The sequence below is a fragment of the Perca fluviatilis genome, chromosome 11 (assembly GCF_010015445.1).
Source record: "Perca fluviatilis chromosome 11, GENO_Pfluv_1.0, whole genome shotgun sequence".
Taxonomy (NCBI): Eukaryota; Metazoa; Chordata; class Actinopteri; order Perciformes; family Percidae; genus Perca; species Perca fluviatilis.
The window spans coordinates 23441099-23468143 of NC_053122.1; the positions used below are offsets into that span (position 1 = coordinate 23441099).

The following is a 27045-nucleotide window of genomic DNA, read 5'->3' on the forward strand; positions in this document are numbered from 1 at the left end:
TACAGAATACATGATTTCTAGATGCTTTGTTTGTGCCATCAAAGAATGAAAAGACATGCAGGGCAGATAAAGGAGACTAGGTAGGGACTCAAAAGAACACTGGTAAATTGTATACAGGTACATCAGTATTGTAGAGCAAGGTTGGATCTCCATCCACAAGGGGGTGGCTGGACCACATCAAAGTGGCCCCTTAGCAGAATGCCATGGTCCTGTGCTCCTCTTAAATCTAATGGGATCCTCTAAGAGCTTTTCTTGCACATGTTTTGGTAAGCAACCTAATGAAGGATATCTGTTTATATTATCTGTTTATATTTTTGTCCTGGGTGAAGTTGTGTAGATTTCAGTTTCATGTTTTATGGTGTAAACATGCAATCACGAGAATTAGGGCTCTGGATGATTTTTAGTGCAGTTCTTCGTGTGCACTTGGAGTCTCCGAGCGCAGCTGACGTCAGGAATACCTCACCAACAGCGCTGGCGGTGGGCAGGGAGCTAGCCTACTGAAGAGGATATTAGGAGCAATCGTGGAAGAGGGCTCAGTCCGACCTTGTCTGGCTCACAGTCCCGCGCGTGGTTGTGCGTAAACGCTGCTAAAATAGTTGGCGGCGTTTAAAGCCCCTTCAGGCGCGTACAACTTTGGCCCTCATTCATGTTTTTTTTCGCAACACATTCACGTCTGGGTGTTGTGCACAGGACAACCTCTTCCGCATATTGGATTTCAATGCAAAGAGAAGGTCGCCAACGTCCATCTAAGGATTCGGGAAATGAAGACAGCTACTGACACGGACTCAGTATTATTTTTACTTTTGAAACGTTTGAAACGCAGTTTTGATTAAGGGATTTTCTTCAACTCGCGAAGCATTTGCTCCCTGTGTGGGATTACTCGTTGCATTGCTCTTATTTGAATGTAATTGAGTTTTGGATACGCCTGTGCTGTGCATTGTACAGTGCACAAATTCGATCACGATGTATTTAATTTAGGACAACCTCTTTCTATACAAAGTGCCAAATTAAGCCGGAATGGCGAACGAGTGTAATCGCAACATTGTGGAAAAGTATATCTGCCATAAACTCTCCAAACGGGGCTACGTGTTTGGGTTTGATGATGTCCGGGATGAAGATGCTGCTAATAATGGGTCAATAGTTGTCCCTCCACCGACTTTGGTTCGCCGGTGCCGTGAAGCCAGCACTGGGCCTGACAGCGAGAGCATCCCTCACCTCTGCAAACGGCTCCCCCAGTCTGACCCGACCGCCGCCATCCACAGAGTTCTCCGCGAGGCTGGAGACGAACTTGAGAGACTATACCAGCCGGACTTCACGGAGATGTCGCGGCAGCTGTATCTCACCTCCACCACGGCGCAACGGAGATTCGCCGAGGTGATCGACGAACTGTTCCGGGACGGGGTGAACTGGGGCCGGATAATCGCTTTCTTCGAGTTCGGGGGCACGGTGTGCGTGGAGTGCGCCGCCAAAGAGGAGATGACATCGCAGGTGGACAACATCGCCGAGTGGATGACGGAGTATCTAAATGGACCTCTAAACAGCTGGATACAAGATAACGGAGGATGGGTAGGTCTGATTCAGTGTAGTTGAGCGCTTTGCAGTTGTGTGCCACGGGGGCGCAAAGGTCCACTTTTGCTCTGGTTTAAGATGTATCAAACAATAAATTCACCTACTGTATACATGTTTAATTGAGATCAGAACGAACATTCTGATTTGACTTAATAGAGCACAATATCGAAACTACAGCTGTAGATTAATACACATCTATTTCTCTAGATGTGCCCATTACGCACGACAGAGCGAAGGATAGACATGGACGGCCTAACTTATGAGCTGCTCTGATTGGATGTTGATGATGGCTGTTAAACGTATTTGACCAATGAGTCCGCGTGCTCTGTCACACCTCCCGACGCTCTACATGAATCCCGCCCTGTCACAGTAGAGCCAGTTGCAGCCACAGCTGTCATGGAGCAGAAGGGATAGCACAGTGCGTTCCAGGGAGAATTGAAGCTTACGAAAACATTATTTAATGCATCACAGTAAATAGAACTTTATAACATTTCCAACTTGTACCTGTATATAAAGCTTTATGCTGTAAAGTGCTCTGGTGCAGGCTGTGGTGTGATGTGTTGGTCATGGTTGTAGCAGGAGGGAGGTGGCCATACAGATGTCAGCAAACAGAAAACTATTGAATTAATGTGTTTAGGCCTCTGGGCATGACTGGACAAGGCTCAGCTATCAGGGCCATTTTCTGTACATCTCATCTAAATGACACACAAACTTCAGGTACTAATGAGGAGAGGCATCTACACTCCACCATTACCTGCCTACACACATGTATAGAAAGAGAGTTGAATCTAAAAAGAAAAAGTGTGCGATATCAAATCCACAATTCACCTTTTCTGCAGCCAGCAAAGAGCACAGCAGCCTCATCGTATGTGCTCTTTAACAACTATTAAACCAATCTCCCATGAATTAGCCTCTAATTAGCAGAGGTGCTCTTAATGAGAGCATAATATTTGTGCTGCTTGGTTATCTTGGCCAGAAGGTATCAGAATTGGGGAGGGGGTCATCAATGATTCATATTGAACATTTCATCTCAAAGGGAAGGACCATTTAACATTCCCCTTGAGTCTGCCTTACCCCTGGAGGTGGCAGGTTGTGCCACATATCAAAGGCAGGCAATGGAGGGAGGGCCCTCCAGGAACACAGCATTAATCTGCAGCCACTGGGTTTAACATACAGTCCCCTGTGCATCTAGGTTGGAACTCTTTTGTCTGCTTTTTTAGACCTGTGCCTTGAAGCCGGCGCATGTTGCCGAGACGCTTGCTCGAGGTCTCTGGAGCCTGTGCCCACTGTACAATAATGTAGGTCATCATAGTCTGTGTTTTCCAGCTGGGTGGAGATGACTGTATCTCTGCTGCTCTGAATCAACTAGAGAGACAGAGAGTACAGTCTTTTAATCCAAGGGATTATTCAGGATTATTTGAAAGCGCATGTTTCCACTTTGGGTCATTTTGGTGGATTTCTGCTCTCAGCATTGAGGAAACTATATCCAAATTAGTTTGTCTCTAAATCAATTTATTACAGAATATACTAGCATTGGAGCTTGTGAGTTTATACCTGTAATGTTTTGTGATTGAGCATTGACAGATAGGAATCTAACAGACACTGGTGTTGATATATATTATTATTTGAATGCCTGTCAGATGGGGGATTTCCTGAGCTGTGTGTGCGTTTCAGTTATTACCTGACATTTAATAACTGACACTGGCACAGACACAGAGCTTTGTCTGTGCTCTAGATTGGGTTTGTGAAATTCAACTTCTCCTTTTTTTACTGACTTGTGTTTGAAACATTATCATTCAGCACAGTGCTGGGCAATATATCGATATTATATCGATATCGTGATATGAGAATAGATATCGTCTTCGATTTTGGATATCATAATATGGCATAAGTGTTGTCTTTTCCTGGTTTCAAAGGCTGCATTACAGTAAAGTTATATCATTTTCTGAACTTACCAGACTGTTGTAACTGTTCTATTATTTGCCTTTACCCACTTAGTCATTATATCCACATTACTGATGATTATTTATCACAAATCTCATTGTGTAAATATTTTGTGAAAGCACCAATAGTCAACACTACAATATCATTGCAGTATCGATATCGAGGTATTTGGTCAAAAATATTGTGATATTTGATTTTCTCCATATTGCCCAGCGCTACAGCATGTGCAAAAACGGTTGTTCTCCCATGTTGTTTGTAGCTACTCTTATATAGTGAAGAGTCTGGGACTCTTTTGCAACTAAAGGTTTGTTGACTTTGTTCCGATTGTTATGCATCCACACCCCTAGTTGTTGAGATTTCTTATCAGAATTTTTTCTTATCGTATCAGATAAGGATTTTAGTGCCACACATTTTCGAGGATACATACGGGTCAAAAATAATTTGTTAATTTCATCCACTCACTGCCAGGGGATGGTGCTTTTGGCTCTTTAAGGGTACAGACTACAACAAGTGTATTGTTTTTCTCAATTGGTGTGACACAGCTTTGACCTAACAATGAAGACATGGAATAAACATAGTTATATGTGCGTTTAGACAGGTTGTGTTTATAGTCCCTAACATTGTCAATTGTGTTATTGTATGCTAGAGGTGAGTCTTGTGTTTTCCACCACCCTTAACACAATGTTAGTGGCTAATCAACCTATTACTGACATTTCTGACATGTGAGAGTGGTGTGGAAACAGCTTTCTATCAGCTCACCCTCTCTTTCCTGTTGTTTTTGAGACAATCTGAGCCCAAAATAGGAGTGCCCACTAATCATTGTTGAGTCTAGGCATCACCGGTAAGTCAAATACACCTTTAGTTAAACAAAACTATCTGCCCTTTAGACATAACAATGCAGTTACTGTATTTGCAAGAACCCAGCTAAGGGTGAAATAGCTCCCACTCTGCACTGATTACTTACCACACTCCGGGATGTTAAACACTGTCCTTTCATTGTCCTCAACACTCAGTTTTCTCCACCTGTATAAATTCATCCTTTGTGGTGGCAGAAATTGCACTCATCAAGGCACGATTGCATTTAGGCTGTACCCACATGTGGTTCACCTGTGTTTATTTACAGTTCCTCTCAGTAAATACCAAGTGATTGAACAAAGTGACAGACGGCGTCCCACTTCTGAAATTACATGCTGGACCTCAGATATTTGACTGGCTGTGGGGGCGGTACGGAGCGAAATGCCAAAATGTCCTCCGAGAGAAAAACAGCGGTTTCACAACTTTGGAAGGCTAAGTGAGAACAGCTCCAGATATGATGTTGAGAAATGAATTTCTTTGGTCCAAACTGAAATATATCTCAACAACTATTAGATGGATTGCCATGAAATGATGTATGACCTTTTATGGTCTGTATTTAAACTACTTAATCTAGTGCCATCTTCAGGTCAAGATTTTATGGTCAATGTGCAGCGTCAGGTGTACGTTGGTTTTACTGCTGCTGCAAATGTTAGCATGCTTACACGTTACACTAAGAAGGCTAACATACCTGCTAAGCATCAGCATGTTAACATTGTCCTTGTGAGCATGTTAGCATGCTTGACATTAGCATTTAGCCCTGTAGAGCTAGCATGGCTGTGGTCATGTCTTCTTTTCATGTAGTAGTGGAGACAAAGTTAAATCACCTAAAAGCTTTTTTGAAGCAGGATCAGGTGTCTGAGGAATGATGCATTCCTTCCAGGTGGTGTGTGTGTGTGTGTGTGTGTGTGTGTGTGTGTGTGTGTGTGTGTGTGTGTGTGTGTGTGTGTGTGTGTGTGTGTGTATGTGTGTATGTGTGTATGTGTGTATGTGTGTATGTGTGTATTTTTGTGTGTGTGTGTGTGTGTGTGTGTGTGTGTGTGTGTGTGTGTGTGTGTGTGTGTGTGAGACAATGTAGTTGGCTTGGGTTGGGTCCTTCCAGTGGGGGATTCCCTGATCACAATCTGCTAGTCGACGTGTGGGACCTGCATGTTGCTACGGTGTTGCGGGCATCTGGCTGCGCCCCACTCCTCTCTTGTTGAGGCTGAGTGGATCTGGGACAGCAAGGAAGTCATTAATCTCCATATAGGTGACATGTCGGCAGAGTAGAGTAGAGGAGAGGGGAAAAACCCAAATAAACTCACTCACAAAGGAGCACATGCAGCCTCTCACACAGGAAAGCAGAAAAAATCCTGATGAGATCTCACTTACATCCAATTTGTGTCTCCTAGATGCAACTTCAATCGGTTAAACAAAAGTCAGTACAATAAAAAAACAAAAATGAAAGCAGTGTTTGAGGAGACATGCTTTTATAATGTAATCAGCTCTACAATTCATGATTGATGCATCCATTCTGAGCCAGAAATCTTCTCTTCTCAGCCAGTTGTTTCCTATTGTCTGTTAATTTGTAGTTGTTTATCAGTCTGGCCTCACAAAATTAGAGCGTGGATTGAACTCCACTTACTTGTTTCTAGCAATCAGACCGAGGCATGAACAATTACTCATGCAAATAGCATTTATGGTTTTTCCCTCCCACACATTATTTCAGAACAGAAAAATAACAACATAATTTCACTTCTGGAGAAGCGAAAAATCTCTGCAACTAAAGAGATTTGGAGATTTGGACAACAGTGTTATATTTTGATGTGGACTCTCAGCTCTGTAGTGGATACTGTACACCACAAAAGAGCTCAGTGTGGCAAGAAGCAAGCCAAGATTTCCCCCCATACTGTACCCCTTTTGCTGCGCAGACCTCGGTGGCTCGCCATCTGCCACTGTGTTTACACCCATCAGCCCGGCAACTGTAATCTCAGATACATTTCCTACAGACGCAGGCAGCTCTGGGCTCTAACTCTCTGAATTAGTCTGACATGAATACTTTCTTTCAGGGACAGACCTGGAGAGATATCAAGTCTCTCTGCTATCAAAGCACAAAGACCCTTGTTCCAAATATTCAGTCCTGTGTGTGGGATACTTTGGAAAGATTTATTAAACCTTTATTTGTAGTTTAAGTGGTGCTTTTTGAGTGACAGTCATGTGACTCCTTTGGTCAGTCTTCACTCTGAAATCACTTGTATCTGAATCACGACCTATATTAAACTTGCGATCAACTGTTAGGTATTAATAATGACGTCAATTACTTTTCATCTTAACTACACTTGTTGTTTCCATGACAGTGTTCACAATTTTTTTTAATAGACCTTTTTGTGGCCAAGTATATTTTTTTACAGTGTCTGCCTTGCCTTTCAGTACATAGAACAACAAACATAAGATTGTATTTGCAGCTGGGTACCATGCAATGAATAATTCAGCTATTTATTCAAAATTTCAACTGCAATTCTTTTATTTTTCTGACAATAAAATCAGTCGATCCTCAAACTGTAGACATGCTGTCAGTCTTAATTATAGAAAATCTGTTATCATGAAGACATGCTGTCTCTTTCAAACTAAAATTCACCCAAACAAAGGATTTTTATGATACGGTTGACTGGAACGTATGGTCATACATCGTTTAATGATCACTTTTGAGCTTGACATGACACTCCTTACTTTTATGTTATGTTTACGCCATCTTTACCGTTCCACACATTCCGAGCATTTCATGAACCCGCCAGAAATGGGCACCTTTGTTGTGAATGGAAATCACAGAAATACAGTTGTGTTTTAACTGTTCCTGGAATATAATTCTGGTGCTTTGTGAGTGCTGTGCCTATTTCCACGACCTCTTCTCTCCCCAGACACCCTCCACCCCGTCCTGTGTGCTTATTTCTGGACCTCCTCGGGAGAGGCGGAGGAATGTCTGCTGGAGAGCAGCGACTGTGAATAAATAATGGAGACGACCTGGGTGTTTCTTTCCGGAGTGGCCGGTGAAGGGTGTGGGCGATTTTGTTGTTTGTTGAAAATCATGTCAGCTGAGCATTCTTCATTCAGGAACCACTGTAGGCGGTTTGCGTGCTGACATTTGTGGTGGACTTGTGTGTTAATTTTGCAAATTATCTTTATGTGGGCCTCTGGGGCCAGGTGAGCCTACAGATTGGTGTTTGTGAATTCAGCCAGATGATTTTGTTTCAACTATATTGTTTAAAAAGAAATCAATAATCACCTAAACCTGCTGTTTTCCTGTTTCATGAGGGACACGTGCCTGAGCTGTTTAAAAAGCACTATTATCCCAGTCAGAACACACACTGATGAATAATACATGGAGCAGATAAACTCGGACACTAAATGGATGTCCTTCAAGTAGAACCCCAAAGGCTGTCTGCACTCCAGTCGAGATATCACCTCTTCTTTTTCTCATCCTCTTTCTCCCTCTATCTGTCTCTTACCCCACCATAGACATACTCAATTACACACACACACACACACACACACACACACACACACACACACACACACACACACACACACACACACACACACACACACACGTGTCTAATCCCTTCATAAACAACACACTAATACCCAGAGACCTGGCTTTCAGTGTCAGGTAACGTTTCAGATTCCTGAAAAATGCAGGGACATGTGAGAGGCCTCTAAATATAGAAGCGTTACCACCACTGCTCCTGTGTGGTCCTTTAATTGTCATGTTACACATAAATGCCCTGTTTGCTTCTGTGCTATCGTCGCATTCACATCACAAAGTCGTCTGCCAATCTGCATGGTAAAAAAGGTCCTAATGAACCATTTGAGATGGCAGATAAAAGAGTTTCCACCTTTTCTGTCATGTTGGGAGCTGGATAATGAGAAGCCTACTGAGACGCTAGTTGACTTTGCCACTGGGCACACTCTTGGAAGCTGTGCAGCATATCAATATAGGGCAAGGTTAAACGGTTCCTCCCATTGTCTAGCTACTGTAGATATTTTTGGGACAAACCCCCAAAAGGGTTTGCAAAAGAGATTTGATCTCCTCAATTAATTTCTAGAGCAACAATAGCCACTACTGATTGAAATGCAGCTGGGAGTGTTACCTAAATTACTTCCTTGTTCACAAAGACCGACCCTGTTGCATGCCTAACATAACCTAAAAAGTTGTTATAGGGACAGTTCAGTCAAATCCCCAAAACAACATTTTCTTACTTACCCCCCATGGTTGAAAGTATATACTTTCACTCCCAATATAAAACATAAATCTTGTACTCTAAGTTTGTGGAACCTCCAGTACCTGCAATATTGTTTCTTGTGGGTTTTTTATGCTGACGATAAATACATTTCCATACACTTCCATTGTATTGGGGTTGTGTCAAAAGACTCAGCAGCAAAGATTGTAATAATTACCAATGTTGTGGCCACTTTCGGGGAAATGAAAATAGCTGTAAATGCAAAATTTACAAACTATCACCTATTCGCTATTTACACACTTTAGTAGACATGTAGTAGCATTCATTTAGTTCTGTTTTGGTCTCCACCAACTCCTGAGGGAAATACCTGTCTCTTTAGCTGCTAAATGCTATGTCCGTTGCTAACTTTGTCTGCTGTTTGATGCTAGACAGGTTGCATACATAGAGCTTTTTTACACACACAAAAACATAAACCGAACAAAACCGCTGTATGCTGTAGCTGAAAATGACACAGATGGTAGTGGTGAGAGGGAACCAAAACAATAAAGTTGCAGCTTGTAAAACCAAACAAGAAGCCGAAAAAGGCTAAAATGCCCTGAAGAGCTGAGAGAACCTGCAGTGTTGTGATGATTCTCTTTTCAATTATTATCCCTACGAGCGACACCTTTCACATTCCACAGTCATCTGATCAATTGTTAATATAAAAATAAAGACTGTTGCAGCTTTAAAACCTTATAAAAATGAACGATCTGCATGGCCAGATTCCAACAGGATTAAATAGGAAAATGTTTTTTTGTGATTCAGGTGAATTGACCATTTAATGTTTAAAGAGTTTATATATGCAGACAAGCAGGCAAACACAGAAGCGGATGTACTGGTGCAAATCAATTATTTGCTGTCCACAAAATGGCTGTGTACACACTCACACGCAAATGCATACACACACATACTGTGCCACATCAGCGTGAACACACAGAAGCGGATGTGGTAGTGTGAATCAATAATGCTGTGTTGTCACAGTGACATGTGAGCCATGGCAGGGAGCAGATGGCCCCAGGGTGCCTAGCTTCCTGTTAGCCGTGCCATTCAGCCTCAACACACACACAGACACACATGCACACCCCACTACCATGTCCGCTGGGATTTCCTGGTGCAACTAGCCACAGCACTGGCCATTAACAAACAGCCCGCTATTATTGGCTCTTCTCTGAAATGCTGAGATGCCTTCCTAAAAAAAAAAACAGGCAGATAATGGTAAATAGATTTCTCTGCCTCATCCATGGAGGTCTGGGGTAAATATTTCTCTGCACCCGTTCCCCAATGTGACTTTTGGCAGCAGGGCAGGAAATGTGATCTGTTTTAGTGGACACTGAGTGAGGTCAGCCAGGTATCACTTTGACTAGGCTGTGTGGTATTGATTGAGCATTTCCGATGGTTTGTGTTGGTATCTCTGTGCAAAGACTCAATGTGACAACACAGTGAACCAGTAGCTGTAAATGTCAGATTATAAATAAAGTTGATTTATAAAAATTCATGCTGTGGAAAGACCTTGGCGAGATGTTTTAACACTTTTATGCTGACGTCTTTCAGCCGGTGTGTGTGTGTGTGTGTGTGTGTGTGTGTGCGCAACTGAGAGCTCTCACTTCTGGTAAAGCTCACACAGCACCCCCCTGTTTGCAGTCACCTTTGATAGCAACTGATTAGGTTTGAGGTGCAGAGAAAACGATTCACACCTGACGTTTGGAAGATAAAAGCTTTTCCAAGGGAACGTTGCTGCTGCTACCTAGTGTTTCAGGGCAGCGATCAGTGTTCATGAAACTCTTTGCCATCACAAACTCTTATCCTCCCTAACCTACAACGGAATGATGTCAGCATGCTGCAGTGAACAGACATTTAGTTGCTGCGCTGTCACAGATAACCCCTGCTGTTTTCAGAGGACTACTACTGCATGCTACTTCTGACAGGGATCGCCGGCAGGGGCTTACCCAGTATTGCCACTGCATTATATTACATCAATTTCACTGGGTCTTCTCTGAAGCTGTGCTGCCTTTAATTGGTTGTTGGGCTGTCATTACAACTTCAAATAATGACAGAAACTTCAAAGAAAACAGGGAGAATTAAAAACAGGAGAACCGACAGTGATTCCTTTTCTTCTTAGGTATTTTTGGTATTTCTTTTGACAATACAGTTGTGCTTTATGCCTGTGTATGTTCTAAGGATGCTGTATTTATTATGAGGATCACCATTAGCTGCCGCCTAGATGACCAGCTCGTCTTCCTGGGGTTCAAAACAACATTAAATCAGACGATATTAAAAATATTTCATGACTCATACAGAAAAAAAAGTAAACATAACAATATCTGCATCTAAAACTAAATAACAAATAAAGCTGTCATTGTGACTTATGTCAGAGCAAATATTTTGTGATGCCTGGATTCAGTAATGTCCGGCGACATAGAAGATATTAACTGCGACATGTCTAGACGAGCCTCATGTTGGTAAATCTAACCACCAGAAGTTTAATCAACTGCAAATTGACCTATAAAGTGCTTCATTTATCTTTAACATTTGTGGCTCCTGGTGGTGAAAAAGCTGTAAAAAAGAAAAAAGAAAGAAAGAATAAAGAGCTCAATAAGTATGCATTTTCTCTTGTTTAAAGAACTATACTGTATGTAAAAAAATTGAAAATTCCAGATTTGAAATAATCTACAGTCTACATTCCTGCAAAGTGAGTTTAAAAATATTCCCAGATGAAATGACTGGACTTCACAATGTGTCTTTGATCAGGAGGGGAGGCTGACAGGGAGGAGGAGGAAGAGGAGAGATGGAAGGGCAAGCAAGTAGAGGAGGCTTATAAAGCTATAAACAGGCAGTGCATTTCTTCTTACTGCCACATGTGCTGCAGCCAGGTCGAGACTGCTGAGGTAATTGCTGTAAAAAAGTATGGATGGTTGGCAAATTGCAATCAGGCCACCAGGGTTGAAAGACCAAAGCAAAATGGAGCTAATGGAGCAACATACTTTGATTTAATTGGAGTGTGTGCCGTTAGAAGAGAGTTGGAGAAGTAAGAGTAGATTAGCTCACTCCGTAGGAAATTAATAGAGCAAACTTGGATTAAGTTGCCTGTTAAAGTCATCTGACTCAACAATCATCTGATTCTCAGCTGATCCATCTGCTGACTTAAAAAGTAGAGGAATGTTGTCATAAAACACCCATATGGGCATTACATACAACAAAATTAAATAAATTTTTTTTTAACAGCCACAGCTCAATATACAGTATGTATGCATTTTTGTCATGTATAATTTAGAGTCTCTGTTTGAAGCAGTATATTCTAATATTCACTGCACATCAAGGCTCAGCCTGTCACTGAATAACACTAATGCCAATTTCCATGGATTATTCCAGAGAAAATGCCACAAAAAAACCTCTAATATGACACTGAAGTGTGCCTTGTTAGCTTCCGCACAAATTTTCCTACCAGACCTTCAATGTCACAATAGGCAACTCATTATCATTCATCAGGTAGGCTGTGCTTGTTTCCCTTTGGTCTCTGCATACAAGACAGGGAAGGTCACACCGCTCTGAGTGAGCCAGCCTGCTCCAGATAGTTCAAACAATCGGCCGTTTTGAAAGCATGCCGCTCAACATAGCTGTCTCTAAGTTACATTGTCACATTGAACTCATGTTTAAGACCAGGAATATAAGTACTGTCCACCCCGGCTCTTAGCTGCTTGAATAGGCGTTAATTACTTTCATCTATCTCTGAAAAGGATTTAAATATAGTTATTTTATTACATAATAAAAGTGTAGCTGTGTTTCTTGCAGTCAATCTGGTTATCTCAAGGTTCATTCCTTCTCATATCAGGCCTCTCGGGCACACACAGTGCAGTTGTTTGTTTCCACACATCAATGCATTCCACTCATTCCTTTCCCCCGGATGAAAATCAGCTGGTTGCCTGAGAGAGGTCATTGAACTGTTCCCCAGTATTCCCAGCCTGAAAAGCGAAATGAGGGAGGAAAACATTTTCTCATTTTGACATTGCTTTTAACACAGCTGACAGTTCAACATATCATAGGCTATGGATATATATTTTGATTTCTCAGCCGGTAGTTAAATTGTGCAACCAAAATGATTGCTTCCCCTCTTGTTTCAGAATGACCTCATGCCCCATGCAGGACAGAGAAGTTTTGTCACGCATTGCACAATTTCAGAAAGCTGATTTCTTTCCCATATTGAGGTTGGCTTTGTCTTCCAACATGATACCTTCTCTTTTTATTTCCTGATGCAAATATGACAGCAGTAGACAGTGGGGGAAGAAGTATTTGGATCTGTAGACTTTTACTAAAGTGAACCAGTAAAACACTGTACGAATACTCTATTAAAAGTAAAGGTCCTGCCTTCAAAATCTTGAAAACATATTGTGATTTTTCCCGGTAATGTTGCCACGTTCACCCAGTTTATAATCTTTGGTAATACTGCACATTTTTATCAGTGGGCCATAGGCTTAGGCACCATTGTGTTGCCTCATTTGGCAATGGATAGTGACATAACAGACATTTATTTTAATGAAAATCTTCGAGATTATAACTTTAATACTGATGCATCACTTGATTAAGTAGCGTTTTACTGTTGTAGCTGGTGAAAGTAGAGCTAGTTTTAGCTATTTTATTTACAGCACGGTAGTTTTGGCTAACAGTTCCCAAACTAGGGGTCGGGCCCCTCCAAATGACTAAATTAAGTCGAACAGTATTTAAATGAATCCATCTGAGAAGTTTGGGGGGGGGGGGGTTTGGAACTGCTAACAACTTTACTCACAACTATTAATCTGTGAAAATGACAGCTGTTCGATAAATGTAGTGGAGTAGAATATCTTTGTGCTTAAATACAGTACTTGAGTGAAGGTACACGATTACTTCCCATCACTGGCAGCAGATCTCTTCACTTTGACTTTGTGGGAAGTTTTCATTGTGGTTCGGCTCCTCTTCTCCTCACTTCAAAGGTGTTCCTGAGGGAGCTGCGCTTCAAACAGATGATTGTTTTCTCTGACATTATCGGACATCTGAGATCCTCAAACTGCTCTGCTCCGCTCACAGCGTGCCCTGTCCCAGACTGTGGCCTCTCTCATTTACATGGGTACACAGAGAGCACTACCTGAACCTGAAACCTGGCCCTGTGTACTCCAATCACGTAAACCGCTCCAATATCTTGTTGCCAAAACTGACACGCTTTCATTTAGCAGCCCGATTTTACAAGACGTCTCCTGTATGAAAGAGGAGACTGTGAGAGGAACTGGGCGTCTAGCTTTGATGTTCCAATACTTTCTCCTTCGCCAACATGTTTAATTCTCTATTAGACGATATTACCCTCGATTTGTTTGGCACTCCTTCCTAAATTACAGAGGTAACTTAGGATTTCATCAAAGGAAAAAAACATTCCTGCTTTTTGTGAACATAAAACGTGCCCATTTGTTACAGTTTGCTTTTTCTTAGACTTGGAGCTAAGACTTAGGAGTCAGTTAATGGTTCAAAACAAATACAAATCTCTTAGTTACAGTGTCTAACCAACTGTGGCTCTGCACTGCTGCTCCCCCTCCCTTTCTCCATGGTATTAGCATGACTACATGTTTGGCTTGCCTCTAGTCTTTCCCTAGTTACCCGAACAGAGTCTGTGATTTAACCATACTTGGCTCTACCATAGAGAAGCCATAGTCTAAAACCAGACAGTGATGTCATCCCAGCAGCATCTGGCACAGGAGGTGACTTAACACTAAGTGAACTGTCAAGTTCTTTTTCAAAGACTTACTCAGTCACAAAGCAACTTTGTAAAAATCCGGATTGTGTCATTTTGTTACATAAGGGATCTTTGATGCAAGCACAAGAAAACCACAACAATGGAAAAGCTGAATGCACCATTTCAAGAAAACCAAATGACTTAATTTCTTGGGCAAGTTCAGAACAATCAGCCAACACACGGGCTGCACACGGAGCATACTGCAGATGGTGTTCCCACACATCCCCATTCATTACACCATATACAGTAGTCGTTTCTGGCTCAGATCAGTCAGTCTATTTTCAGCCCCACTGCATTTGTGGTTGTGTGGTCGCGAGGTCTTAAGGGGTCAGTGGATATGACTTTTAAGGCTCGAAGCAGCGTGCCGCCCCTGTCACAGGAAATGAGCTTCTCCCATGGGCTCTGTTTGTCACAGGAGAAGCAACAGGCCACCTGGGAATCTGCTGGTTCCCACGGTCTCTATCAGAGGTTTCTATCCGGACCAATCAGGCACAGCGGCTTGGGTATTGGGAGCTCCCACGCTCCCTTGTTTTGCCAAAAATAAGACATACTCTGGTTCCTGTATGCAGCATTCCAAAGCTGATTTAAAGCTGATAGAGCAGTTTGAAATGTGAAAGTTTGAACTCTTTGTTTAATCATTAACCCCAAACTGCAGTGAATGTGGAGAATGTCATTGCTTTATTGTCCGCTGAGTGCTTCTGCGTTTTTTTAAATGCCACAGATAATTTACCAAGTGGCTCTTTACACAAGTGCTCTTGCATTCTTGAGTGCAAAATTGGAGGTGGCATTTTACACAATTCTCTCAGAAAGAGCACCACAGTTTTTTGGCTTTCACACGCTTACATTTTTGAAGCCACAAACATGTCACTGGAACAGCCAACGTACTGTGCAAGGCTTCCTTGGAGTAAACACAGAGCTATTAGACATCCAAGTGGCAGACATCCTGTCTTTACTGGAAAGCCACTCTAACCAGGTTTAATGCACTACAAACACACCAGCCTCCACAAGTGTGGATGATGACTCAGCGGCCATTTTCCACTCTCTCCTTTGCTCTTGCGCATCATCAGTGGCCTTTTAAATGGGCAAAGCAGCGGAGATGTGAGTTGTGAGATTTGAGCAGCCCTGACTCAGGAGCTCAGATGAATATATTTTATATTTATAGCAGCACAGAAGTCTTGCGGCTTCGACTAATGTCACTTCCTCTTCCGCTGAGGGGCCAGATGGGCTCAGGGCAGACATCCTCACATAAGGCAGACATCCCCTTTTAGCTTCATTGTATCTATTTGAGGAAGCCATTGTGTCCAGTTTTGGCCACTTTGAAGGATTTTGGATTAATTGTTCATGTTGAAAATGGTTCCAATGTCAAAATCACAGCTCTGGCTTGTTTTAAAGAATGAAAGAAATATATTGATTTAGCTGCAGAGGTGGTCTGATTTATTGTGAGAGAAAAGGATTGTCTCTCTTTGCTTTGATGTTTCTTTGTTCTGCAAGAGACTGATTGCAAATGATACACTCTGAGCTTCAGTAAGGTGTGCAGCAGTGCAGATAAACCAGGAGCGCAGGAGGAACGCAAGTTACAGGAGAGCAAACACGTTCTGTATCCATCCACTCGCCCTCACCTCTCTGAGCTTGCAAGGTCACCCACTTCTTTATTTCATGTTGGATCAAAGCTGTTCAATGAAAATCAATGGGCTCAAGAAGAATAAAGGGCCTGTAAGGCTCATAGAACTGCTCAGTCAAGGTTAAGTAAATAGATCAGAAATGTTTGGCAATTCAAAATCTGTCTGCACTCCAAAAAACTAGATGCTTCTGCACAAATTGGACGGTTTAACTCCAGTGCCTTTCCTCCACCTCCTCCTCCTCCTCCTGCCTTGATGGGATGAAAACCAAGTTTACCGAAGCGTTATTCATCTCTAAAGAAACCAAAGTCTCATGTGTAAAGTTACAGTACTCATTTATCTAGCTGGTTTTACAATGAATAATGGAGACAATAAAAAACGCAGAGTGTCATGAGGACTGTGGGTGATTTACTGGCGATCACGTTTCATGTTCCAGTAGAGCAGGCTCACTCCCACAGGAGAGCGTGCTGTTTTGTAAACACACAATAATACTGCTGCTGCTGTGCTGCTGCTGCTGCTGCTGCCACTGACATACATTTGAATATTTATGAGCCTTTAGGGTAGCATCCAACGTCAAAATAGTTTCTCCCTCTACGGTTGAGTCCAATTGAGTACATTGCCAAGTATGAAACCTGAGTCTTCAAATGACACTCAACGCGAAAGCTAATTAAAAGGGTTTCCCATTTCTTTTGTTTCAAGTCAGGATTTACCTTCTGCTCTCTTTTTTATCACAGGCTGATATAACGCCATAGTTTCCACTTTGTCTGGCATTTTAAAGGGGGAAACATCAGAATTTTTCATCCTGGACGCTGTTTTCCCATGTTTTTGGTAATAATGTGATAATGGGAACAACAATTTTTGAAATTGGTCCAGTATTGAGCGAGAGTGCTGCAAAACAGGCTGCGATGTGATCGGAAGGGGGAATTGTCACAGTCAATGTCAAGGCTCAAATTGTTATAATTGTATAGTTAAGTGCCTGTTTCATCTAACTTTCTGCCAGAAAGTGAATGTCTAACCATAGACTAATAGATTAATAGACTAATCGTTTGAGCTCTATGTTTTATAATCAAGGAGGCTACTCAAGCAAATATTGTTTTGTAAGTCTGATCCACTAAGTTTGTGTAGTGACAGATTTGTACAGCTTTCCACCCAGTTTGCCATCATCACTTGGCTGCGAGGTTGCTGTTTCCAAGTATTGCAGTATTGTCACAGTTTAGTGAAGGGCTCAGCGTCCTCAGCTCCAAGCTGTTTGGCAGTGCTGACACAGGGGGATTCACTGGGTAATGAGTATTGCAAAAAAACTCCTCCGTCATCTCATTTTTGCCGGGGCCAGTCGATGGATGACACTCCAGAGACTTGATGGAACCTGACCTTGCTGCCAGAAGACAGGTTGCTGTCCTGTCACCTATTGTGCCTGCCGAGTTTTTTTTCTTCTTTTTTTAATCTGTGTATGCATTCATACATAAAATAATAACACATGAAAAAGAGAGATATTAGTGTATATTTGGATCAAAGCAGATCAATTACAAAGGACACTAATGCCTTCCTTACACTTTTTTTCTATCTCCCATTACTCTCCCTTGGCTCCTGAAATGGGAGTTTTGTTTGACTTTAATTAGCTGCAGAGAAGTCTGCAAGAAGCTCATTAGAAAAATCAAAGAGGGGCCGCAGCGGCAGCAGCATATGCAATTTTATAAGTACGTTACTATGTGAATGCTTAGGAAATAAACAGAGCGTGGGGAGAAGCTCGGTTCAGAGGTGGATATAGCAGCGAAGCCACAACAGGCCCTTTAAATACAAGTTGAACTTTCACCCACATCCCTTTCTCTCAGTCTCATTCTGCCAGCAATTACCCACAGAAACGTCCCAAAACAGAGATGACTGCCTAATCATTTTTCTGTTATGGCAAAGTGCTGCTTGGGGTTTTCGACGGAGCTAGCCAAGCGCACAAGATGACTCATTATCTTCCACACAAGTCGAGTGATCATTCCCAAAAGCAGGGGGATACCCAAAGCAGCTGGCATTTCCTGTTACCTTTAAGATAGCATAAGGCCATCAGAGAAAGACAACAGTGTATAATCTCTTTGTGTTCACGAGAAAGACACCCAGAGGTCTAAATCATGTGAAAAACAAATCCGAGGTTGAGGACAGGCTCTCTCCTGCTGGTGGGAAAAGCAAATCATGTGTGAAGCTTCCAGCCAGGGTAACCATGACACTCAGGCAGTAAGTTGCCACCCGATGGCTGAGTATGGGATCCTCTCAAGTCTTACTCCCTTACTCTATGTGTCTCTCAGGGATTCATTGTGTGCAGTAAAAGCGAAGGAAAGGGAGTGTGTAAACCTGGCTAGGCATTTTCCCATTGGATTCTTGGCTTCTGTAGGGCGGCTGTGACCTTTATAAAGCCATTGATCCAAAAAATGAATACTGTGGAGAACTAAAGCCTGGACTTTATTTCCCAGATGCCCACCTGCTGTCGGTGGCAGATGGTTTGCTGCAGGGCAGTGAGATAACTTCTTGAGGATTATACAGTCTTTTGTTGATGTGATGAATGCAGATGTTTTGTCCTTTCCTGTCCCTGCAAACTTTCGGTGTCCTCCTTTGCCAGCTGCTTATTATTATTTTCTTCAAAGGTTTAGATTGTTCAAAATGACAGTCAACACAGAATGAAAAAGAGGGAGAGGAAGCAGGGGAAAAAAAGAGAGTACCAAGGTTTGTTTTTCCTACTACTCACATGGTTTGGGCAGCACTGCTTGCTAACGTGTGGGTGAAAAAGTTCCAGGAGCATGCCTCAGTCTCATGATATCCACCTGACACCCTCCCTCCCTCCCTCCCTCCTCTATCTCTTCCCAGCTCTCCCCTGGGTCAGTCTGGAGTTATTACCGCCAATGTCCTTGTAGGATTCTTTTAAACATCAATCACCGCTCTTACGAACCTCTTACCGTAATTGGCCCGCTTTTGTTTCAGACTTAAATAGAAGATAATCTATGCCGCCAGTCTGGGACATATTGAGGACACACATCATGAGTTTGCCATTTTGTCTAGCCCCGCTAGTGGTCACATGCACTTGCTACTGGAGAAGGTGGCTGGTCTGTGTTTCTGATATTTTTCTGGAGTAGGAAAAAAAAGACGGAGGCAGTGTTTTTGCCAGCTAACCCATTCCCCTCAGCTGGAGGTCTGACTGAAGAGCTTGTTCTCTAATTAATACCTGAATCCTGGAGTGGAGGGAGGAAGGGTATCATCACTGAAAAACAAGGCTTGTTCACAGTTCTCAAAAAAAAAAAGCCGTCAGATTGCTTTTTTTTATTCCAATTTTTAGCTCACTGAAAAAAGCAGGGCAAAGTTTTCATTTATCCTGTGAAGTATCTCAACATGCATAGATGCATGAGCACAAATTTAGCCTACAGACATTCATGGTTCGCAGAGGATGAATCCTAATACCCCTGGCTTTTAGTGCAAGGGGGAGGCTAACATTTGTGGTTTTGAGTGAAATATCTCAGCAACTATTGAATGAATTCCCATGAAATTTAGTTCAGACATTCATGTCCCCCTCAGTAGGAACTGTAATAGCTTTGGTGACCCTACAAAACTAATAATATCACCATCAGCCTCAGCTGTAGGTTACTTTCTGTTTAGTTCAACTTAGCACATGATAGCATGCTAATATGCTAAACGGTGTTTCGTGTTTTAAGCCCCCATTGTCGTTTTCCAGGCAGTGCTGCCTGGAAGGCACTAGGATTAGGCCGGGTTAGGGTTAGGTGCCTTGAAGTCGACAGTCGCATCGCTGCCTTGAAGTCGACGTTAGGGGCTTAAAACACCATCGAGCATGGTAGACTGGGAGGGTGAAAATAGTAAACATCATACCTGCCTAGAATAAGCATGTTAGCGTTGCCATTGTGAGCATGTTAGCATGCTGATGTTATCATTTAGCTTAATGCACAGCGCACAGAGTTCAGTCTCCCAGGGCTGCTAGCAAGGCTGTAGAGTCTTGTTTTTAGCCGTGGATAATTAAAAACGCTCACCTCCAACAAAGGAAAAAGACTTGTGGTTTAAGATCACGTCGGCTGACTTAAGAGCACAGTGTGTTTTGACACTAGAGGGCCTTAAGTGGAAAGAAACTGCTGATCCTTCTTCCTCTGTGTCACAGACTGGCCCCCAGCTTCAGGAATGCCACAGGATGGGAAGGGAGGAGAGGGAAACAGGAAATACTTTTGTCTCCCCACAGCACTTCAGAATGGATGTCTCCTTTTTTTAGTCCTGTGTGGGCTTATGTTTGATAAAAAGGAAACTGTATTTTAAAATGTGACAGAAAAAGAGTATAATGACCCAGTTTTGCTTCTAGATCAAGGTCGAATAAAACGTGTGTATTCCAGTTAGAATTACACAAAATATAATTACTGTAGGTAAATTGAGTTAAATCAAGGCAGATTAAAATAGCATGCTGATAGATTCCCACGGGAACTGACACAGTAATGTTGTACTGAATTAAACTTAACAATTCACCATTGTTCACAGATAGGTCAAGTTACAGCTAAAATCAGAGGCATCAAAGGGGCTCAAATGTACAGCTTACCAACACTGCTACTAATGTGGTTAGCTTCATAACAAAAGAGTTGATATTCAATAGGAAACGTTATATCCTCTCTTAAACCGCTCTAAAACACTGTTCTAGTCAGGTTCAAGATAATCTACTTGTGCATGTGTGGGAGAGCGAGGAGCTTAGCACCATCCTTAGCACTTCCTGTCCAGCTGTTCCTGCTGTCATTGCTTATGAGCAGATGTCTGTATTTCCTAGTCGAAGACACACAGCCGTGGCATTTGCTCCATGGACCTGACATCCACTCACAAATTCTTAATTTGCAACACGCCTTTAAAAAAAAAAAAAAAAAAGCAGTTAGCAGCAGAAAGCAGAGCCTCTGTGTAACATTAATATATTTATGCGTGAGGGCTGCAAGTGCTCGTCAACATGCTAAAAAAGAAAACGCCTAAATCTGTTGACGTGCAGTTACAAATTGGCTCTTTTTGGTGATTTCCGTGTTTGTTAAATGTGTTTCTGGTTGGGTTGTGTCTGTCTGCATGAAGAGCGTCTGAGGTTGTGCGTCTGAGTGTGTGTGTGTGTATGTGTGTGTGTGTGTGTGTGTGTGTGTGTGTGTGTGTGTGTGTGTGTGTGTGTGTGTGTGTGTGTGTGTGTGTGTGTGTGGGTGTGTGTGTGAGTGTGTGTGTGCCCAATAAAAATGAATGGATCTGCTTGCAGCATGGCTGTAATAACACTAGTTCCCATATTTGATGGTGGCCAAGGGATTTAAATTTTAGGATTAAGGATCATCATGCAGATTTTGAGCTATCTGCCCCTAAGATATCTGCTGCCTTACATTTATTAAATTAAATTACCACAAAAATAGTCCAACAGTGTTCTGTGGATTCTGTAAGAGTAACCGGGGTACTGTTGTTGAAAAGAAATGTTGTTTTTAAATTATTTTAACATAACCTTTCACCCCCATGAAAATCTCAAAGGTGGATATCTTAGAATCTGGTGAAATTAAAGTAAAACTATCTATATAGCTAGATACCACCAGTGGAAAGTGAAATAAATATGTTGTTTGGTGAACCAATCCTTACAATGATTATAATTATCATAATTATTCTATAATTTTTTTTGTGTCAACAAATCCCATAAAAAGACCAAAACCCAAAATGAAGTGATCCTACTACCAAGTTGGCTGTGTAATCAAAGCCTGATGAAGTGTATTCCTCTGTGCCGTAGAGCTTCATTGTTGTTCAAAAACTATTTCAATAGATCAATGAGCCACACTGCTGCACTAGGTGACATGTTCCTTTGAGTCAGTCCCACACAGAGCACTCAACATGTATTAATCCGCAGCTGAAAAACAGTCCCCAACAAATGCACTATTTACTTCTGTTGGAGTAAAGTATGTTAAATACTACAATGCCTAGCTGTTTTAGCAAATTACAAGCCTTTTTTTTTAATAAACGTTCTATATTTGTGACCTGTTTTTAAAGATTAACGTCTTCAGTAGGGACAAATGGGATGTCAGCCTTATCTTTTATGGTGTTTTCTTGTAGACTCCAACCCATCAAATAACCAGCTGACGCAAGAAAGTACACATAGGTAAACCCATTCTTTGACAGCCCAATTAACTGTCTGTCTTTCTCTTCCTGTCTCTCTCCCAGGCTGCCTTTGTGGAGCTGTATGACAGACAGAGGGACTCCCTCTTCAGCTGCTCCTGGCCCTCCATTAAGACGGTCTTTGGTCTAGCTGCACTCGGGGCAGCTAGCCTCACCTTCGGAGCATACCTGACACAGAAGTGAAAGAGCCCTCGTTCTACCAGCTTGACTTTATTCCTTCTCCTCCTTCTTCTCCTTGTGCCTCTTCTTATTCCTTTTTATAGACGCCCCTGACCCCTCAGAGACAACCTTCAGACTCTTTTGAATCTGGCTCTCTTCAAAGCCCTCTCTCAGAAATCTCCCTCTTCCTCGCCCCTACATGTCAAAACAGACACAAATCAAAACAACTGAAGCAACCAGATGCACAGCCTATACAGAGCAAAGGATGTCTTGAAAAGAGGCAACTTAGATGTAATCACACTAATCTGCTGAGTAGCCTACAACTGAGAAATGAGGTGGCATCAGTGGCATGCATTTTTTATTTTTTTTTGTTCTGCCTGCTTCTGTACTAGTTATAGCATGAATGTTGAGTGTTTGTGTAGATGTTGTTGCATGTGTCAGAGCTCATGCAGGATCTCTCTTTGGAGGCCTTGGTGATGGGGGTGCAGGGACAACGATGCTCCAAACCGGAGAGGAAGCGGCCGCAGCCCTGCCCCTGCTTGTTAGGGTGAAGAACCCCGTTTTGAACTGTGTTGCCCCCCCCCCCCCTGCAGCCGTCCTTCAAAGGACTTCCTCCACAGAACAGCTGCTCAGAATGTATAATGGAAACGGCACGGTTTGTGTCTACTGCTTTCACTCCTTAGACAGCTCCAGTGAACTTTGAACACACTGCACCATTATACTCTCCATGGTCCTTAATATGTAGAGGAAGGGCCAGCGGAAGACTGAGGTCTGCTGATATTTCTTTTGCAGAGTTCGAAAGCTCCTCGATTGAGATTTTGATGTTGGTTTTAATTTTTGCAGCATGCCAAACCCCAAATTGTGTGGTTTTACCACAGAAAAAAAAGAGGAGAATGGAGAATTTTTTGAAGGACTGAAAAGCATGCAGAAGAAGTCTGTTGTTGCATAAAACTCATATGATGATGAATATACTGAGAAAAATGTCACGCGCAGCACAAAACAGTAAGGTAGAAGCATCTTAAAAAGGAAGCATGAATGGACAGGATTTGAAATGTGCATTCCTCAAGCAAAGCGATGTGAACGAGACCACCCATCTGCTAAAATGACTCTACTTTAAAAGCACCATCACTGTTCACTGATTAGCACCAAGCAACCCTTAAAAACAGTTTTGTTTTCTATTTTCTACCACTGTTTCTACCAGCTTTCTTACTCTTAACTCAGTCCATTCGTTGTCAGATTGTTTGGGCTCACCCAGGTCTCAGAGCTGACCCTGTCAACATGTGTCCTCCAGCTGCTGAGGCCCCACAGTGACCTGGTACTTCTAGAATCCACTCTGACAAAGACGCTTGTTGATGTGGACTGAGAAAATCTCGCTTGGCCACAGATGACTGAGTGGAATACCACGGCAGCAGGGTTTCAGTTTAGGACTAAAGCCAGTGGGTCCCGTGTGCTGGAACCTGAGATGTCCCCTCTCTCCGGTCTGCAAATGCGTTCAGTCATTGATTTGTTTTATTGATGTTTGTCTTGTGTTACAGTCTGACAGAAAATTTGGAAATGCTCACAGGCTTCAAAAGATTTTGTTGTAGCCTGCACAACTTTACTTGGTTATGGAAAAGTGATTTTTTTTTGTCATTACAAATCTTCAACTTCTTTATTGCATGGATGAAAGATACTGTCTTCACACGAGAAATATGTGTAACCATATTTATAACAGAATAGGGTAGAAGATAACGAATAACAGCAAAGGAGTTGCATTTTTCTATTTATTGAGAGGTACCAGATCACAGATTTTTTTTAACAGTAGCTACTTTGATGAAAAATAAATTGTTTTCACCTTTTTTCTGTTCTATTGAATCACACTGTAACTACATTTTTTTCCTGGCTGCTATTATAATGAGAAAGATGTTTTAAAAAAAAAAAAAAGTGAATTTCTGTGTTGTATTACTATTGGCTTAAGGCTGCTATACTGTCGATTTAACTTTTAATTAACAGCTTAAACTGCCACAGATTTACAGTATAGTTCTTGAGAGCTGGAAACCAAAGTTAACTTGTATTAATCTTTAATTTAAAAAAACAAACAAAAAAAGTAGCTTAAGGAGGATACACGTTGCTTCACTTCACTGAGTCTATTCAGTGAGGTTTTATGATCTCTCTGGGTTTGTCTAGTGTTACTGTACTATATCAGCTTAACTTTTGTCAGCTTTGTGCTCCAATGATGACTCAGTGCTTATCTGTAAAATGTTGACCTGCCAGAGTTAAACCTTGTCTCAGTTGTCCCACTCTCATTACAGCAACTCACAGTCGTGTGATATTCCTAGTGATGTGTGTGTAAGAGAGAATCAGAAGGCTATTTATGAGCAGGAGTAGGAACAGTTCAACCGCAATATACTGTAATTTTATATTCTCTGTGCATAATATATGAATGTAGACGCCATGGTTGCTACTGTTTCATGTCTATAATCACAAACCTGTAGCACTTAAAAAAGTGAATTGTGTTTCTGTTGTTTACTGCTATATCCACAATAAGCTAGTGGGATCATATTGTTCCTAATAAACCAGATTTCTCAAGCAGCTGCAGTCCAAGTTCACGTTGCGTCTGCTTTAAAAAAAAATGTTTTTATCGATTCTCAGCTTTGTCTCCGTGCATATCCGCAAGACAGAAAGAAAATAAGAGAAATTGTCAGTGAAGAGCAGTGTATCAACAGTGCTGTTTTGATGATCTGTGATCTATTCACAGCTGTGAATTGTATATGTAATCTTGGTTGTGTCAACGTGAGCGTCCTTGTGAAGGACTGTGAAAGCACAGCAGCAGCACCCCATCAGACATCAAAGCTGTCCCCAAACACTGCACTTGTCAGCCTCCCTCTTCTGCTCCATGTGCTGTTAAACATGAGTGCAAAAACCCAAAATGCCCTGAGGCTAGTTTTTTTTTTTTTTACTGTTCTGATCACACTTGTCTTCAAAGGCCACGGCACTCTTGCTGCTCGGTGGAATTTGTGAAAAGCATGATGTAGTAAAACTAATGTTGAAAGAGTTGAGTGGGTATGGTAAAATGAAGGGAGTGAAAGAAAGTGGTGTGTGTGTGTGTGTGTGTGTGTGTGTGTGCGCACACATACATCCCTGAGGAGACCAACAGGAAAGTTCATTTGGGCTGGAGCCCCACGCAAAACCTCCTCTCGCTCCCTCACTCGCCATGCATATAAAATGCAGGACACGCTCTGAAGAGGAATGTTAAATCAAGCCAGAGACTTTCAAAAGAGAGTCCAGTGTGAGTGTGGATGGTGAATGTGTGTGTGTGTGTGTAAAGAAAGAGATGGGCAGTAAGAAGAGGAAAGGGGGAGGGGGGGGCGGTGAGTGAAGCCCTCCTGCCTCTTCTGCTTTAGGGCTACACGGTGTAGAGGAGGCTTCCCCAGCACTGGATATCACAGGGGAGATTGGGAGATCAAAGCAGATTGTCTGGAGTAAGTCTGGTCCAGTTATACCCCTCATTTGGAAGTCCATCAGATCCACTCACGGCACCTTTGCCTCATTTAGAGGCAGCCTTTGCTGCATTAAAAACTTCCTTCTGAAATCTAGCAATTTCCTTAAAAAGAGATCAAAAAAAGCACCCCTCGCAAATCATTCATCTCTCATTGGAATGCAAATATTCAATGAGAAAGAGTTACTTATTACACCAACTGTAGAAGCAGATTTTTTTTAAGCCTTGAAGTCCTGCCTGAAATGTGTGCTGCAGTGTCACCTTGTGGCTGCTTCACAAACAATCCAGCAGGGTTTAAAACATCAGGCAATCACAGTGCCAAGAGTCTGCACATTTCTACCTCATCTACAGGAAATGACAGCTGATTTCACTGAGCAGATCATCTTCAAATATGGAGAATGAACCATCAGCTGCTGCAGCATTCAGCTGAAATAAAAACCAGCCTTTTCTCAGCACTCTCTGGCACATGGTTGCCTATCCCTGCTCTAAAATATCCTCAGGGCACCATGCCATGAAGAGAAAAAGGCTCCAGGCGGAAGGCTCAACTGCTTACAGCTTCGGTGATGACTGTTCAAGCCGTCTGTGGTTAGTGATAGTCTTCTTAGAAATGTCTAATGAAAGAAAAGCATCTGAATCTCACAGAATATGGTAATCAGAAGGAAAGAAGACGTGGTGTAACTTCCAACTTCAAATCATGTCTGTGATAACCCATACAGACCATTTGTTCAAAGCTTTAAAAAGTAATGTTAAACTATTTGTTTGAATACTAAGTGATAGTACTGAAGGTTACTGTAGTGCTGCACATACCACAACACTGCTTTGTAATAATTTGTTTTGTGGTGTTGCTTTTTCAGGGTTTTTGCTGATATGAAAATTAGGAAACTATTGCAACACTGTTATTTACTGTCGTCCATCATTAAAGAACAGTTGTACGTGTTGAAGAGGCTGGGTCATTGTGTGTTTGGCCATCAGAGAGACAAAGATTTATTTATTGAATTCACATTAGGGCACCTGGGTAGCTCACCTGGTACAGAAGGTGCCCATATATAGAGGTTTACTTACTGCAACGGGCGCAGGTTCGACTCCGCCCTGCGGCCCTTTGCTGCATGTCATTCCCCCTCTCTCTCCCCTTTCAAGTCTAAGATGTCCAATATAAATAAAGGCCTAAAATGCCCCCAAAATAATCTTAAAACACACACATTAGCCTGATTAAAACATTGTGTAAGTACATAAAAAAAAAAAAATTATTTTAAGTACTGTAAATGTATA

At 42.1% G+C, this 27045-nt stretch overlaps 1 protein-coding gene across 1 annotated transcript; it reads left to right on the plus strand.

The window, feature by feature from the left end:
• The first annotated feature begins 492 nt into the window (after positions 1–492).
• Positions 493–26713, plus strand: bcl2b (BCL2 apoptosis regulator b). The gene is made up of 2 exons (XM_039815258.1): positions 493–1566; positions 22185–26713. Exons 1-2 carry the CDS (start codon positions 1018–1020, stop codon positions 22320–22322), a joined length of 687 nt encoding a protein of 228 aa, XP_039671192.1. The 5' UTR covers positions 493–1017; the 3' UTR covers positions 22323–26713.
• The last annotated feature ends 332 nt before the right edge of the window (positions 26714–27045 follow it).

Excerpts from the sequence above, each read along its gene's own strand:
- bcl2b (XM_039815258.1), top strand. The coding sequence starts at position 1,018 with ATGGCGAACGAGTGTAATCGCAACATTGTGGAAAAGTATATCTGCCAT. Across the intron at positions 1,567-22,184 it reads TACAAGATAACGGAGGATGG|GCTGCCTTTGTGGAGCTGTA; the intron begins GTAGGTCTGATT and ends TCTCTCTCCCAG.